Source organism: Ascaphus truei, chromosome 4, assembly GCF_040206685.1.
Source record: "Ascaphus truei isolate aAscTru1 chromosome 4, aAscTru1.hap1, whole genome shotgun sequence".
Taxonomy (NCBI): domain Eukaryota; kingdom Metazoa; phylum Chordata; class Amphibia; order Anura; family Ascaphidae; genus Ascaphus; species Ascaphus truei.
The window spans coordinates 214300748-214316751 of NC_134486.1; the positions used below are offsets into that span (position 1 = coordinate 214300748).

The window sequence follows — 16004 nt, forward strand, 5'->3', positions numbered from 1 at the left end:
AATTATTAGCTGCGCACTAATCACCTATTCGTTTATCATTGTAACGATTCATGGGCTTGACCTCTTTATTGAGTGCCTGGTTAACCCCTACCGTCACATGATGCTTATACAGGGACCCCACGGTTTCAGGGGTAACCAGAGGTCTTAACCTTTATTGTATAGTCTGCTTACCCCCTCCCTTCACATCCTGTCACCAGGCCTCTGAAAGAATCCTGCAACTTCCATCTTGGTGTTTTTCGTGCCCTTTATTGGCTTTGGAGGCATGCTTGAACCTCTGGAGGTTATCTCTGCTTAATTAAACTTTTTTTTAAGTAGTTTTCAAGCTTTAAAACATGCTGTGGGTGTTCAGGGACGGAGTTTGCCATTACACGTCCATCCGCCTCAAAGCCACGCATGGGCCCCAAGAGGTGAATTTTAAGGCTGGTCTGTTTTTTAAATTAGATTGGTTAGCACTGTTAGAGAGGCAGGCGTGGTCGTGTGTGTGTGTGTGTGTGTGTGTGTGTGTGTGTGTGTGTGTGTGTGTGTGTCTGTCTGTCTGTCTGTCTGTGTGTGTCCAGGATTAGGAGAGATCCCCAGCAGCAGGGAGGTGAAGGTGAGAAGGGCATTTGTGGGGGTGCTTTTAATTTGAGGGTGTAGAAGTTATTGGGAAGTAGGTGTACTGTACATAGTGGTGCAGTGTTTAGGCCCAAGCATAGCTGACGGGAAGGAGAGATGAAGAAATGTGTATAGGAGGAGTGTGAGGAAGTTGGAGAGAACAGAAAAGTTGACAAAGGAGTGAAGAAACGGCAAACCGAAAAAGCAATAGGGCATAATGAGATGCAGGGAGAGAAAGGTAGGGGGTGAGTTCCAAGGTATTGGAGGATAAGAAAAAGAGTTAAAATGGCAGATGTATAAATCGGGCCTGGGTGGACAGTGTAGCACTGAAGGTTACACCACAGCTTAGAAAGTTAGTCTTCAGATGTGAAATAATTGCCAGAGCATTTAGAAAGCCAAGTTCTCACAGTTGTGGTTACATAACCAATGCACAGTCTCATTATATAGGATGCAAAGTCTCATTGGCTATCTCTGGGTGAGTGACATGCCGTTCAACCTATTCAAGGGATGTGCAGACATCCTTAGAGAATTATAGATTACGAAATATGAGTATTCAAAGCAAAATACTATGAGTTAATAACTATTACAATGTAATGGTTTTTTTTAAATTATTCATAATAGATGGAGTCTGTTTAGTTACGTAGTCACAATTTTTTTTTTTTTTAAATCCCTTAACCAGTATGTGATGGTGAGGGGGTGGTAACCAGGCCATCAATAAAGGTATTAGGGAAGGTTACCTCTGATCCATATTTGGGGTTTTAGAGTGTCGGCTCAAACTTGTCTGCCGTACATGAAATGAATATGATTGTATGACAATAAAGAATGTATGTGGGCTTTACCTTTACAGGAGTGCTAACCAGTGGAGATTGAGAGGCTATGAATTTCAAGGGGAGCTTTGCGGTAAAAGTGTTGTCAGATTTGTGTCTAGATAGATAACTGGGGTCCAGAGTTGCTGGCCACCCCAAAAATGTATCTAGAAATTGGGTCGGATTCGCGGGGACATATAGACGCATCACTCCGGTCAAAATCTTCCCTGAAAATCAGTTGCGCGACTCACAGCCAGGTTTCCCTGCTTCAGCACAGCCCAGAAAGGTAAATGGGGGCATAGAGATTTGTGTATCCTGGGTACAGTCAGGGGTCCCTAAGTTAGTGAGGGTCCCCCAATATATGCCCAGGTACCCTAGAACCAGTATAGAAGTTCTGGGGGTTACTCCAACCATATATGAGCAAAAACAGAAAGGCCAGCACAACATATAGTACAATATTTCAGTTCTTATTTGCTCATGAGTAAAGGTTATTTAGTTAAACCCTTTGGCCAAAAGGTTATAAGCCTGCAGCCACTTCACGGCATGACCAATCTGCAGGTCCTAACTAAGGAATCTGTTCCTGGGTTTGTTGGAAACTTTTTCCTTACAGAACTGTGCGGTTTCCAGACAACCTCCCCTCACATCCACCTGTGCTGCAATTACTGCCGCCCTGCCTCGGTGCTCTCTCATTGGAGGAATGCCTTCATACCTCTCTCCTGGGATTGGCCCGCTAGCCTTCTTATACTGTTCTCTCACACTGCCTCAGTGCCGAACATACTGTAGTAATTTCTCTTAGGACGTTACTGTGTTTGCCACAAGCTACCTGTTTGGCCGCCCTGTTCCTGTATTCTTGTTCCTCGTTCCTAGATCTGGTTCCTGTGACCTGCTGCCTTTTCCCATAGCAGAGGTCTGCCTTCTGAGTCCTAGGTCTGCTGCTCTCTCGCCTCGCAGAGGCCTGTTTTGGACTCCTGTGCTGAAGCGCTGGTTTGCCAGAGCTGCCTTGCGGTGTGCCTGTTTCAATCTGCCTTCTCCCTTTGCTGTGTCCGGTACCATGGGCTTTTCCTGCTCCTCGCGCAAAGGCCACTCCTGCGCTGCTGCTTTTACGCTGAAGCGGAACGCACCTGATTTCCCGTTGCCCAACCCCTGCTTGGATATCGATGTTTCTACTGTCTCCAACCCAGACCTTGGCGTGTCAAAGGATTACCCTGGCCACCCCAACCCTGACCCTGCTATGAACGACTACGAACTGCGCAATCCAGAACTGGCTTCGTGGCCTAAGGTCGATGTATTCACATCCCCACCTCAGCCTCGCGGTCCGGTCTTTGTTTGTGGCGAGCACAAGCGTGACACTAACACTACCTGGCACAATTCTCATGTACCTCTCTTTTCTGCTGGAGGGATAAAGACCATACTGGGTCTGTGATTCCATATATGAGGTTGCGAGAGGTTTTATGAAACCTATGTCCTATTTCCAGTAAGGAAAGGCGATACAGCTCCAAGACTGCTGTGAGAGGGGTAACCAGGCTTTATAATAAAGGTTAAGCTCACTTGGTTACCCCTGAACTGTGTTTAGGGGTCCTAGAGTGTCAGCTCTTGGACCTGTGTATTGTGCATGCATTACTGTAACATGTAATAAAATATGCGACAATTGCAATTTTTTATGTTTTACCCTTTCCAGGAGTGCTAGCAAGTGGAGACAACCGGGTTGTGAGTTTCAGGATAGGTTTGACGGAGAAACTTCTTTCAGATTGCGTCTATGTAGCGGGGTTCCAAAGTTACCGGAGACCCCAAAAATTTACCTGGGATTCTGATTACATTCCCGGCTACATTGAAGCGCAGTGCTCCAGTCAAAACCCTACCATGAAAGCGTTGTTGCGACTCACTGCTAGTCTGCCTGCTTCAGCACAGACCAGAGGGTAAAACGGGGCACTGGGGGATAAGGTACCCCTAGATCTGTACCGGGGTCCCCCAGTGTATTGAGGGGATGCCCAGTGTTTGCCCAGACCCCTTAAACCTAGTATAAAGGTTTGGGGATTACTCCAGCCAGGGATATGGCGGTTAAAATGTTTAAAAGTCTTGTTTGCTGTGTGTAAGGGATAAAGGCTAGTTTTAGTTTTACATTCCATCTCATACACCAAAGGACAGTAACGCATTTTCGCTTGGAGAAATAGACGCGAGCCGGCTTAGAACATTTCCTGCCTTGAAATTTTTGAAGTCCCACTTTTCGGGGCCAAGTTCTGAGAACAGAATGTAGCGGTCGCGGCTGGAACTACAAGCAGAAAAGAATATCAGGACGTTTGGTACTACCTCCCGGTCAAGAGATTTTGGCTTCTCCAGAAGAGATACAGCGGATATGGTCATGGGAGACCAATGCTTTTAACACACAAATACCCGAATCCTTTGAGCAAAATGTGAGAAAATAAATTGTGATTTATTTACATGAGAAACACACAAAGCTTGATTTACAAAATAACACAAATAAACACTTACTGGGACCGGGCAAAACTAAATAAAATCTTTCCGGAACAAACTTAACCGAAATAAAGTCTAGGTACCAATTCCCAGGAGCGGGGTTGGTGCGCAAATAGAGCCGCAAAACCGTCTTTGGCTAGTGGCGCTGCCTGCAACCACTCTTACTTCGCCGAAGGTAATCTTTTCGTTCTGTCCTTGCAGGATTTGTTCGCAAATCCTTAGTTCTAACGAACTCTTGAAGGGGTACAATCCTTAGTTACGATGGAATAGTCTTTAATGGAACCAACGCCCGATTCGCTGCACGGACTTTTAAAAGCACCAAAGCCCTATCGGTATAATGTGCAGCCAATCCCTGCATGGGAGCAACGCACCTATTGGCAAGGTTCACCCATACTTCATGGAGCCAGGTAAAGGCTTCAAGGTATGCTACGTTCATGCGTCAACTTCGCACCTGAGACGCTTAACATACCTAATGCAGAATTGAACCCATTGCTGGAGGAAATCATGCGCAGAATGTCACCCGGATCTACAGGGTCCTCAGGTGGGAAGACATCATGCCTGTTGTGTGGGGGTTCCTGGCGGGGGTGCGCAAACTTTGCTTCAGGGGGCCATCTACACTTCAGAAGAGGGGGAGTAGGAAGGGAGAATCCGGACCAACTGGACATTATATAACTGTAATTAACGGTCGCGGGTGACGATGAGCCTGAGTATGTGACAAGGGGTGATGAGGAAGTCAGGCTTAGAAGAAGGAAGGAGTCAGGAAGCCATAGAAATAGGTGTTAATAAGGGGCCAAAAGTTAGGACTGATCGTGTCTGGGCTCGGACAACAATACAGAACAGTGAGCGGCCGATTAGTAAATACACGTTAAAGAGTATAAGAATAGAGTTATAATTAGGATCCTGAAACTGAACACAAGCATACAGGGTACTCAAGATTTGAAGCCAGCAGAAAAACAGAAATAGGGCAAGGAAAGCGGGAGAAAAGTAGGACATAACTCTAGAACCGGGCACAGGAGCATAAGTGGAAAGAGAAGAACTTCTAAAAAGGGCAGAAAACATACTTAAGTTTAACTTCAAGAAGTCTAGCAGGTTTTGCAAAAAGACAGTTCGACATGTTCACAATGTAAAGTTAATACTGTTTAAATAATTAGTAATATAGAAAATTATGAGCACCAGGAGGTGGGCAGGGGCTCCGCTACCTCGGCCGTTGGCATGTGCTGGCAAAGCAGTGAGACGGGCTTAACCCGCCAAGCTGCACAAGTCCCGTGGGTTCATGGGTTAACTTACGGCCCATGTCCTTGGACCCAGGAGGGAAAGGGTCTAAGGAGCGTAGGATACCCCAGGGCACCGGAACCTTGGTCACTTGATCACCAAAGGTTCAATGGTATGTGTAATGTTTGAGTTCTCCCCCGTATCCCCCTCTGTGTGTTCCCATCCCGTTCCCAGCAGGAGGGCGAGAGAGGTGCCTCAACTCAAAGACAACACAAGTGGAGCTGGAGACCCTGTGGGCTTCGCAGCTTAAACATGATAAGGATGAGCAACAACCGCAGCAGTCCACATAAACAATACAAATGGGAGTAACATTTATTTCACAAAACGTAAAAGGTTTTTACAGTCCACAGAAGCGACGTATCGCCTTCTCTGACTTTAAAAGGAAGAGAGCGGACATCCTGTTTCTACAAGAAACACATTTTAGCGTGTGGAATAGCCCCAAATTCCTGGACAAAAATTATAGACAATTTTACCTAGCATCCGCAAAGGAAAAAAAGAGGGGTAGCCATATTGTTTAGCAATAAACTGCCCTTTCAGGTAGAAAAAATAAAAAGGGACATAAATGGCAGATTTCTCATTATAGTAAGTCAGATTCTCAATAGCAGGATAACCTTAGCCAACATATATGTGCCTTGTGAAAATGACCCCCAGGTAGAGGAAATTCTGCAGGAGTTAAATGTAAGTATCGAACTTAACTTGCTCCTTACCTTCCAGGCTGAAAAAACGCTGAGCTGGACAAAGACAACATTTTTTTAAAAGGCCATCAAGCCAGATACTATGCTAGCCAACAGGATTCGGAATAGGCAACCAAATTACAACATACACACAATTCGGATGCAAAAAGGAGAAATGACCGCCAACCCAAAATGTATAGTGGAAGAGTTTAAGACATATTAGGAAAAATTGTACAATGGGGAGAAAGTAAATCACACTGTAAAGGCGAGTAATACGTTAGAGATTTCTGGCCGACTCGACTTTACCAAGGCTGAGGGAGATGGAGCGGGAGTCACTTAAAATTGACTTTACTCTAGAAGAACTAAAAGAGGTGGTTAAAAATCTCAAATCCTCGAAGGCGCCAGGCCCCGACGGGTTCTCCAATCTATATTATAAAAAAATGTATTGGAATTCTGGCCCCACAAGTGGAGGATGTTTAACGCAGTCCTGGCGGGCGAGTTATTCCCGGAACAGATGCTCCAGGCGTCAATCTGTTTCATTCATAAAAATAAAGACTTTTAGATAGAGAAAGGGCAGTTCCTGCTCTGCTGATAAATATGAGTGGTGCACATGGGAACCAAAGCTATATTGGAAAAAAGTATTCCCTTTGATAGTGCACTCTACCTCTAGTACAATATAGGAACTTAATTGTAAATCACTGGAAAGAGATGGTTTCCCATCTTCACTGATGCCATAATATTTATTTAAACAATAAAATTTGCTGTTTAAAACCTAAATCAAATTAGCGCTACTAACTAGACATGCACATATATATGCACTGCCTATTAATGCTGCTATATTCCTGTATGATAGCTAATCAAAAGGGTACAGTAACTGGTCATATCTTCATGGGCATGCATCCATTGTGATCGCTAAGCAAAGTGATCGTGTATATACAAGGTGCATTTGATTCTTACTTTTTTGCATTGACTTTCCTAGTTGAAATAAAGTCTGTAAATGGTAAGTTGGTTGATCGGGACTTAGCCCAAAAGGTTCTGGAGCTGAAATCAGCATGAGCCTCCAATAGTCCCGCACTTTCCACTCCAAATGGTACTGAAAGTCTGACTTAGGAACTTTGCTGCTTAAACTCCTGTAGCTCTTTCCTTGCTGTATCCGCTAGGCTTCTTGGCTTGGAGTCACTTACAACTCCTAGGACTTGGGATCTTGATAACTTGAAAATCTTGGCAAAACATTGAATCACTGGGGAAAAACCTGCTCTCTGGGCTGGCTGCTCACTTTTTTTTTATAACCTTTTCAAACTAATTCCTGCAGTATTACAGCCAATCCGCAGCGTGGGAATTTCATCTCTTGCCACTCACACACTTTGCCAGGTTTGTGAAACCTAGAACCTCTAGCTTCAGCATGGCACTGAGCATGTGCGACAAAACTACCATCTTATTTGTTATGCAAAGTTCCTGCAGTGCTGGGGCCGCTCTGTCTAGGGAGGTGACAGTTTGCTAGGATGGCCTGTATTTCTTCACAGGCCACTGGCACTTCACTCGACCATCTTAACTAATGGCTTTCACACCCCGAGCATCTAGTGTCACTTTGATCTAGGGACTTAGGAGTAGTCTCACCGGCACCAAAGCCCCAGATGGTTAGGAGATGAAAGACCCTGCCTTATGTTTCAGTAAAAAGTATGTAACATTTTTAAACATTGCTGCTTTAATAACTATACTTTTCTACTCTTCTTTATTAAAATGTGCTAAGTCTATTTGGTGTGGGGGATAGAGTGAAAACTGTAACTGTTTTTTTCCTCACTAGCAATATCCCTGACACTCAATAAATAAACTTCTTATTTTAATAAAAAAAACCTGCTCAGCCTTATACATGGTTGGAGCACCCCTGTACCAGAGTCAGGCTAACATGCTTGCCACACTTTATTAGAAATCCCTTCAGTCTTTTGAGGGGGGGGGGGGAGGGATAGAGGGGGCACTAAACTGTCTGTCCCCCCCAGCCATATCTCTTGTATTCTGCAAACTGAGACTTTTCTTTATTCTAATAACAGCTTCTCAGCCTTATACCTGGCTGGAGTATCCCCTAAACTCCTTATACCACAGTTAGGACAAGAACTGGGCAGCCCCTCCTGTTGTATTAGGGACCCCTTGACTGTTTTTCAGTGACCCTTTTCCTCCCTGTGCCTCATTTTACCTTTTCTGGTCTGTGCGGATGCAGGACCTCCTAGTGAGTCGCAAGAACGCTTTCATGGTATAGTTTTGACCGGAGCACTGCACTTCAACGTAGCTGGGAATCTAACCTGATTCCTGGGTAAGTTTTTGGGGTCTCCAGTAACTTTGGAACCCCGCTAAATAGACGCAATCTGAAAGAAATTTCTCCGTCAAACCTACCCTGAAACTCGCAGCCTGGTCGTCTCCACTTGCTAGCACTCATGGAAAGGGTAAAACATGAAAAATTGCAAATGTCGCATATTTTATTACATGGTACAGTAATGCATGCACAATACAAGTGTCCAAGGGCTGACACTCTAGGACCCCAAAACACAGTTCAGGGGCAACCAAGTGGGCTTAACCTTTATTATAAAGCCTGGTTATCCCCTCACTGCCACACCCTGTACCTCTGTTCCCATTATACTGTCCCCTGCAGCATTATGAGCTAGGGATGCCATGTGTGGTTAGGGTCCCCATAGGAAATGGCTGCAGGACTGGGAGTTTGGGAGCGGGAGGTTAAGGGTAGATTCTGGTGAGCAACTAGAATTAAAATCTGTATAAAATGTTGCTGACTGGAGATACCGGTACTACTGATATTTTACCCGCAAATAGTGTATGATTTGCGGGTACACGTCTGTAGATAAAGATGTGGTGGGTTATGGAAGTTCAATGTAATGTATAGGAAAAACCTGACCTGTTTTATGGTTTACCTATTCCCCTTTCCCCAGAAACATGAGACTTCAGTGGTGGGAGTTTTAGATGGGATATATGGGTAAAAATGTGGTTATCTTCCTTGCAGGAGTTTGAGGGACAAAGTTAACAGCAGTCCCGTAATTCTCCCTGACGTTCAGGCATGATTTGCGGGTACGTGAGGTGAATTACACCAGGCTAAACAGTGTCCCTCAGAATTCTGGTTTTCCAAGTATCCCAGACCCATTTCCCCATATATATATCAGGGTCCCCAAAAGATGTTTATTAATGTTTTATACAATCTATATTAATGTCTTTACAGTCAGCCCAGGCATCTGCATAGGTGCCGCGATGTCTTCATAGACATCGGAGTTAAAAGGAGGGAGGATGGATGTCCAGAGGTGAGAAAACAGTTTGTTGAGCGGGGAAGGGCAATATGCCAGGTCCAGAGAACAAAGGACACCCTGTTGGGACACCTTTTTGGACTGTCAGACCTGGTGCACCCTGCCCAGTGGGTGGCAATGGATTAGCTGAGGGAAGATGCTGCTCGTAGGCGCGTTTCCCATTGGCCAATTCATATTTCCCGTTCTCCCGTCTTTCCGAGCCGGCTTGGCACGTCGGCTTCTCTGACAGCCATCAGACCAGCTGCCATTTTGATTGGCTGCTACGGAAATGTCCGACCCTCTGATTGGTCACCGCTCCGACTTCCATGTTAGAGGTTGCTCAGCGGAAGTTATGTAAGAAGATGGCCCGATCAGAGAACCAGGCCATCTTGTGGCTTGAGTTGGTGAAGCGCGGGCAGGCTTTTTAAAGTTGCTCTGTTGCGGTTGGGTATTCTACCCGAAAAGAGTACTAGGAAGCCGGAGAGATTTCTAAAGCAGGAGCCCTGCACCTCTTTGAGGCTAATTTTTGACCCCAGACCCCCAGTAAGTGTGTTTTATCTGTATTTTATATTTCATTGTGTGTACGCGGATTTCACCTGAATAAACTACGTTTTATTCCACTACACTGTTTTGCCTAGTGAATGATTGTAACAATGAAGGGGTTAACCAGGCTCAATAATAAAGGTTCAGCCCACTTGGTTACCTATGATTTGTGTGTTATGGTCCTAGAGTGTCAGCTCTTGGTCCCAGATGTCCTAAATGCATTTATGTGACTGTGTACAAATTATGCGACATTAAAGATTTCTGTGTGTTTTGCCTTTCCTGGGATGCTGGGACAGGGAGATTTCTAGGCTGTAAGTTTCAGAGTGGGTTTGTTGGAGAATGTCTTTACAGAATGTGGCTATGTATCGGGGTTCCAGAGTTATGGGATATCCCAGGAGTTGGATCCGGGAGTCGAGTGAGATTCTCGGATGCAGCCAAGCACATTGCTCCGGACAAACTCTGACTCTGAAAGCGCTATTACGATGCACTGCCAGGATTCCTGCTGCAGCATCTTCCAGGCTTGGCGCATGCCCCTCTACAGACTGAAAAATGGGGCCTGCCTGGCTTTACAATACTGGCAAATCGGTGATGGGCTGACAGGAGAATTCCCATGCTCTGATAAACTGTAGATTTGTGAATGGGACTCTGAAACCCATAAGGAGCCGTGCAGCCAATGAGAAGGAAGATTCCAAGCGCCAAACCAACAGCTGCAAATTCAAAGATGATCTGTACTGAATAGACGGGAGCCGGCTTCAAGGATTTTCAACTCAGAAAAGTTTCTAAGTCCTGTTTTTGAGAACGTAGCAGTTGTGGCTGGCATTGCATACCAAAATCAGTTCCAGGACTTTCTTGAGCACCTACCGGTCAAGGAAAAGGGCTACTACAGAGGTCATTTTTGTGAATTTCGTTTAGAGGTTAGATTTATTCGTTAGCCCCGTTCCCAGTAATTATGTTAACCCTGTAAATTGTATACAAAAAAAAAAAAAAACTGCCCAAAGCTACTTCCAATGTGACAAAAATACACAGTGCAATACCTAATAATAATGTTTGGTGGTTTTCAGAGCTTGTTGGGTATCTGTGTTTATTAACCCTGTAAATTGTTACATTGTGTGAGTCTTTTCCTGAAATAAATTACAATTTATTTTACCTCCTTGCTTTGCTCAATCAATGATCCTGGTATAAAAAGGTGTTGATAAACCTGGTCTCCCGTGACAATGATCCCGGTTAAAAGTCCTGGTCTCCCGTGACAACACTCCCCTCCCCTCTCTTCCGGCCACTCTTCTTCTGCATCATAGCGGCAGGAAGAGAGATCGGGATTGAAAAGGGCAGTGTCTGGCAGTTGAGTGGGAGACCTCATACAGAAGATAATTTCTCCTTTTGACAGGCAAGGTCACCTGCACCTCAATTCCTTCCTCACCCTGGGGCTCCACGTAAGTACCCCCCCCCCGCCCCCAAAAACACTGATGCTCCACTGATGACTTATAAAAAAAAATTGCCAGACAGAATTTGTAGATGTTTAGGCCAAATATGTTTGGTTAATGTGCATTCTGACACTCAACTACAAAAAAAGTTCTGCAAAAAATTGAGTATTTAGGGGGGAAAATGGATTAAAGCAATGGTTTTCATGGCCACCCTTGAAGTTGGATGTTTTCAAATGCCGTCTAGGACGTTTGGCTGTGACCAATTTGTCAATGGCGCTCTGCTGCCATAACTTCTGACCACAGGTCACCTCGCAGACACCGCCTTCCGCATGCCCTCAGCGTCTCTCCTGGCCTGTCATCTGTGCCTCTCGAAGCCGCAGGGCACTGCCACTGTAGCATTTCGTCAGCGCCTCTGTTACAGGACACTTCCGTGGCAGGGGAAATGTACCGCAGCCAGGACACATTTTTACATTTCTGGCGTGTCCTGCGTGTCTGGTTGGCAAAGGTCCCCTGCGGGTCGGAAAAGTGCGGAAGACATGCGGCGGATGTGCCTGGCTGGGAGAAACACAGAGGAACGTGGAAGGTGGTGACGGCGAGGTTACCTGCGGCGACTCACCCTTCGGTCAGTAGTTATGGCGGTGGAGTGCCAGTGGTGATTTGGTCGCGTCCATATGTCCCATTCTAATTCAAATGTATTTCAGTCCCCAAATAAGCCCAAATTAATTTGCTTACAATTATTTAAAATGATAAATTGCACTCTCTCCTTTTTTTTTTTTTTTTTTTTTTTTGAGGATTTAAAATTTGTATTTACTTTCAGGCCAGCTCTGACACATACAGAATCGAATCTGATACTTTTGGTGACCTCAAAGTGCCAAATAACAAATATTATGGGGCCCAAACAGTGAGATCAACAATGAACTTCAAGATTGGAGGTGTGTCTGAAAGAATGCCGGTAAGTACCTATAAGTGTAATGTCCTCTAAGCTGGGGTATTGAAAGTATGTGTTTTTTCCCCTCTTCTAATATGCCCAGGTAAAACTACACCTCCCATGATGCTCTGAGGCAAGGATTGATGAGTTTACAGGGGAGGGTATATAAGAAGCTGTGACTCTTTCTAGAACACCCTCCCTGAGTCTGGGTAGTGACTGATGAGGAATTACAAGCAATCACTTTCCAAGGTTCCAGATCTTAAAAAAACAAAACCTTAAGCATCAGCTTCAGTTGGGAGACTGGATTGCAGTCAGCTGTACAAACACTCCTGTGTTCAGAGCAAAGCATCAAGCTAAATCTCCTATTAGAGGGAAACTTGTTGCTCAGTTAGACTCCTGGCCTTCAGTGGGGACATAAGCCAACAGACTTGGAGGACCTTTCCAATAGCAGCTGGATAGAGGATCATCATCCCAGTGTGTTTACATGGAGGATTGTGACCTGCGAGTGATGCGGAGAGTGAGTTCATCAAGGGAGTATCCCTGCCACGTTCAATAGTTAGATTAGGGTTCAGGTTGGTGGCTTAACCACTGAAGATATTATATAGTATTTCCATCCTGATAAAGGACTGGATATTCACTACATTTTTATCTTGGGTATGGACTTTGTGGGTATTGAAATAGCAGTGCACTGCAGGTTTTTTTTTTAATTTGACAATATTTTGTGGCCACTTTTCTGGGAGACAATCTACTAGGAAAGTTTTACTGTACATGTTTATGCTAATTTGCTTAACAATGTTTTTAATTTTAGTATAAGATCTCTATTGGGTGTGTCTAGGGTTGTTGGGCTGAGTATCATTTTCATGACTGGCTGGCTGCCAACCAACATTGAAGTGCAACAAAGTAGAACTCCATATACAGCCCTTTAGCAGTTAATAAACTGCTGCACTTATAGTCCCAGCGACGCGACCGCGTGACGTTATCCGTCACCGTTGTTATAACGATTCCTGCTTATAGTGCAGGAGACGAGAGGGCAACTGGGTGGCGGAGGCGTGGCATGAGCCATCCACCCTCATTTGCTGAACCGCTCGGGTGACGCTGACGTCACGTGGCTATCGCCGAAAAAAATTAAATTCTATTGATTTGAGTGATTTTGGTCACTGTGTCACTCCGTCGTGGTTGCGCCCACTATAGGCGCACGCGACCGATTACATCAACTTGTTTTGACGCTGTCGCAGTAGCCGGGACTATACGCGCAGCATTAGGCCGCGATTACACTGGCTGCATCACACGCGCAGCCAAAACAAATACCTGAAATCCGTGATGGGGCACATAGTGCGTGTAGGTGCAATGGAAAGGCAGAATCCTGGAGAGACAAATGAATGTGTCTCTATGCGATGACCACGTGACGTCAGAGTCACGTGAAGCGGTTCAGCCAATGATAGTGAACTGCTCATGTGACGTCACAGACCACACCTCCGCCACGCATCCCTTTCTCCTCCCGATATCTCCTACATACAGTGTAGGTTTTACGCGAGTGACGTCATGCTTGCCCCCTGCAGCACCCACTATAATCGCAGCCTTACTTATAATTGTCTGCAATTTCTGGATCCCTGAAAAGGTGCTCAGGATCTCAGGGCTATCAGTGACATCCCTAGTAGCATCCGTTATTGGCGCTCTCTCTGCGCTCGCGCTCTCTCTGCGCTCGCGCTCTCTCTGCGCTCGCGCTCTCTCTGCGCTCGCGCTCTCTCTGTGCTCGCGCTCTCTCTCTGCGTGCTCGCGCTCTCTCTCTGCGTGCTCGCGCTCTCTCTCTGCGTGCTCGTGCTCTCTCTGCATGCTTGCTCTCTGCGCGCTCTCTTTCTGCGTGCTTGCTCTCTCTCTGCGTTGTTCTCACGGTATGCAGAAAGGCCCGAATACCAGTGAGAGCAACATTTTAACAAATGGCGAGTAGCCGTCGACGAGATGATCTGCCCTCCGAGATCTTACTGGCGAGTTGATTCTGCTTCAGCGAGAGAGATGCCTCTCCCTGCGCAAATGTCGGCCGAAATAAAAAAAAATGTAATTTAAATTGTATTACTAGTGTAGAGGTGCAGGGGATCTCCGGAGCAGAACCGCGTTGATTTCAGGTCCGGGGACCACCCGGTTTCCCGAGATACAGGCCCCGTTATGGGGTGCCGGTTTCTCATATGCATGTAAATATCCCACGTCACGTGATGCAAGGTATAGTGCCATCCATGTACAGGCATACCCCGCATTAACATACGCAATGGGACCGGAGCATGTATGTAAAGCGAAAATGTACTTAAAGTGAAGCACTACCTTTTCCCCACTTATCGATGCATGTACTGTACTGCAATCGTCATATAGGTGCATAACTGATGTAAATAATGCATTTGTACCAGGCTCTATAGTCTCCCCGCTTGCGCACAGCTTCGGTACAGGTACGGAGCCGGTATTGCTGTTCAGGACGTGCTGACAGGCGCATGCGTGAGCTGCCATTTGCCTATTGGGCGATATGTACTTACTCGCGAGTGTACTTAAAGTGAGTGTCCTTAAACCGGGGTATGCCTGTACATAGCAATTGAAAGCAGTAATACATGTGATATAATAGGAATTCAGACATAATGTTTACTTAGGAAAAGTCCCTGCCCCAACAAGTTTACAATCTAAATTTATTCCTACTTTAAACCTGTTCTGTTCTTAATTTTAGATTCCTGTTATAAGAGCTTTTGGCATCTTAAAAAGAGCGGCTGCTGAAGTAAATCAGGATTATGGTCTTGATCCCAAGGTTGCTAAAGCTATTATAGAAGCAGCTGCTGAGGTAAGATAATATTTGGTTGAAACGTTACAAAACACATTTGCAATAATTGTAGCTAAAATAGATAAATACATACACGCAAAGACTACGCTAGTTTCTGTATGGTGTATCGGAAATGTGGTAAAAAAAATTATTTTAATTTTGTGTATTTCACCCTTGAAATTTGTAACCTAAGAATTGGTATTCTGAACACAATCTGTTTTGTTTTGAAATGTAAAATTTAAATCTAACATTTTGCATTTGCCCACTTATATAACTGAAGGGAGATTGAAGCTGGCAAGATTGTTCCTTGAAGCGACTTCACTTTTAATAAGCCCAGTATATAATGTAGGAGATGGTAAAATCTTGTCCTTGTGTGATAAATACGTAAGACTCTTCCTGGTCTAGACAACGTATTGGCTCTCACGGTACAAGAGTTATTCAGTCGAGTCCTGATGATCTGACCTCCGCTTATCCGACCTTCTGTGCGTTGCGAGCAAGTACTGTAGCTTTGTTTGCTCATCTCGCTATAAACAAGACAAGTCAAAAGAGAAAGAGAGTATTTCTTTCAATTAAACAAAAACTTGAAGCCTTAAAGAGATTGGACAAAGGCGGGTCCATGAAAAAAATTGCATCTTAATTAGGTGTTGAGCGATTTCGTGACGGTAGGAGAAAAATAAGTGAGTTGGAAAACTGGTGCTCTGATCGGTCCTCAAATGAAGGGTTGAAAGATATAAGAAAACGATGATAAAATGTGATTATGAGAAGGTCAGTGAAGCTTTGTTCTTATGGTTCACACAGCAAAGAGATAAGGTAATGCCTATCACTGGTCCGATCCTGCAAGAGAGAGCTCTAATTTCCCAAAAGGAATTCAATGAAGGGGAACCTGATTTCACAGCTAGTGTAGGCTGGCTTGATCGCTGGAAAAAACAGTACAGGGTGAGATATCTAATATCTATCTAATGATATCTCATAAGGGAAAAATACATTCCTTCCTGACTCCAACAATTGGCAATCAGATTAATCCCTGGATCAACATCCTTCCCATGTATACTTATTTGCAGTGGTCGACAAATCACCCAAAAATCTACTCGCCGAACCAAAAAATCTATTCACCAACTAGCCCCGCCCCCAGCCCTAAAAAATAAATAAATAAAATAAATTGAATAAATTCCTAGTAAGAACATTCGTTTTTGTCATAAGTTTATTTATTGTATTA

General features: G+C 44.8%; 1 protein-coding gene across 1 annotated transcript in view; it reads left to right on the top strand.

The window, feature by feature from the left end:
- The window catches only part of FH (fumarate hydratase), a 94440-nt gene that overhangs the window by 10822 nt on the left and 67614 nt on the right, over positions 1-16004 (top strand). The window contains exons 2-3 of the mRNA XM_075596840.1: positions 11881-12015; positions 14699-14809. Of these exons, the coding sequence (XP_075452955.1) occupies positions 11881-12015; positions 14699-14809 (246 nt within the window). The remainder of the gene's footprint in view (positions 1-11880; positions 12016-14698; positions 14810-16004) is intronic.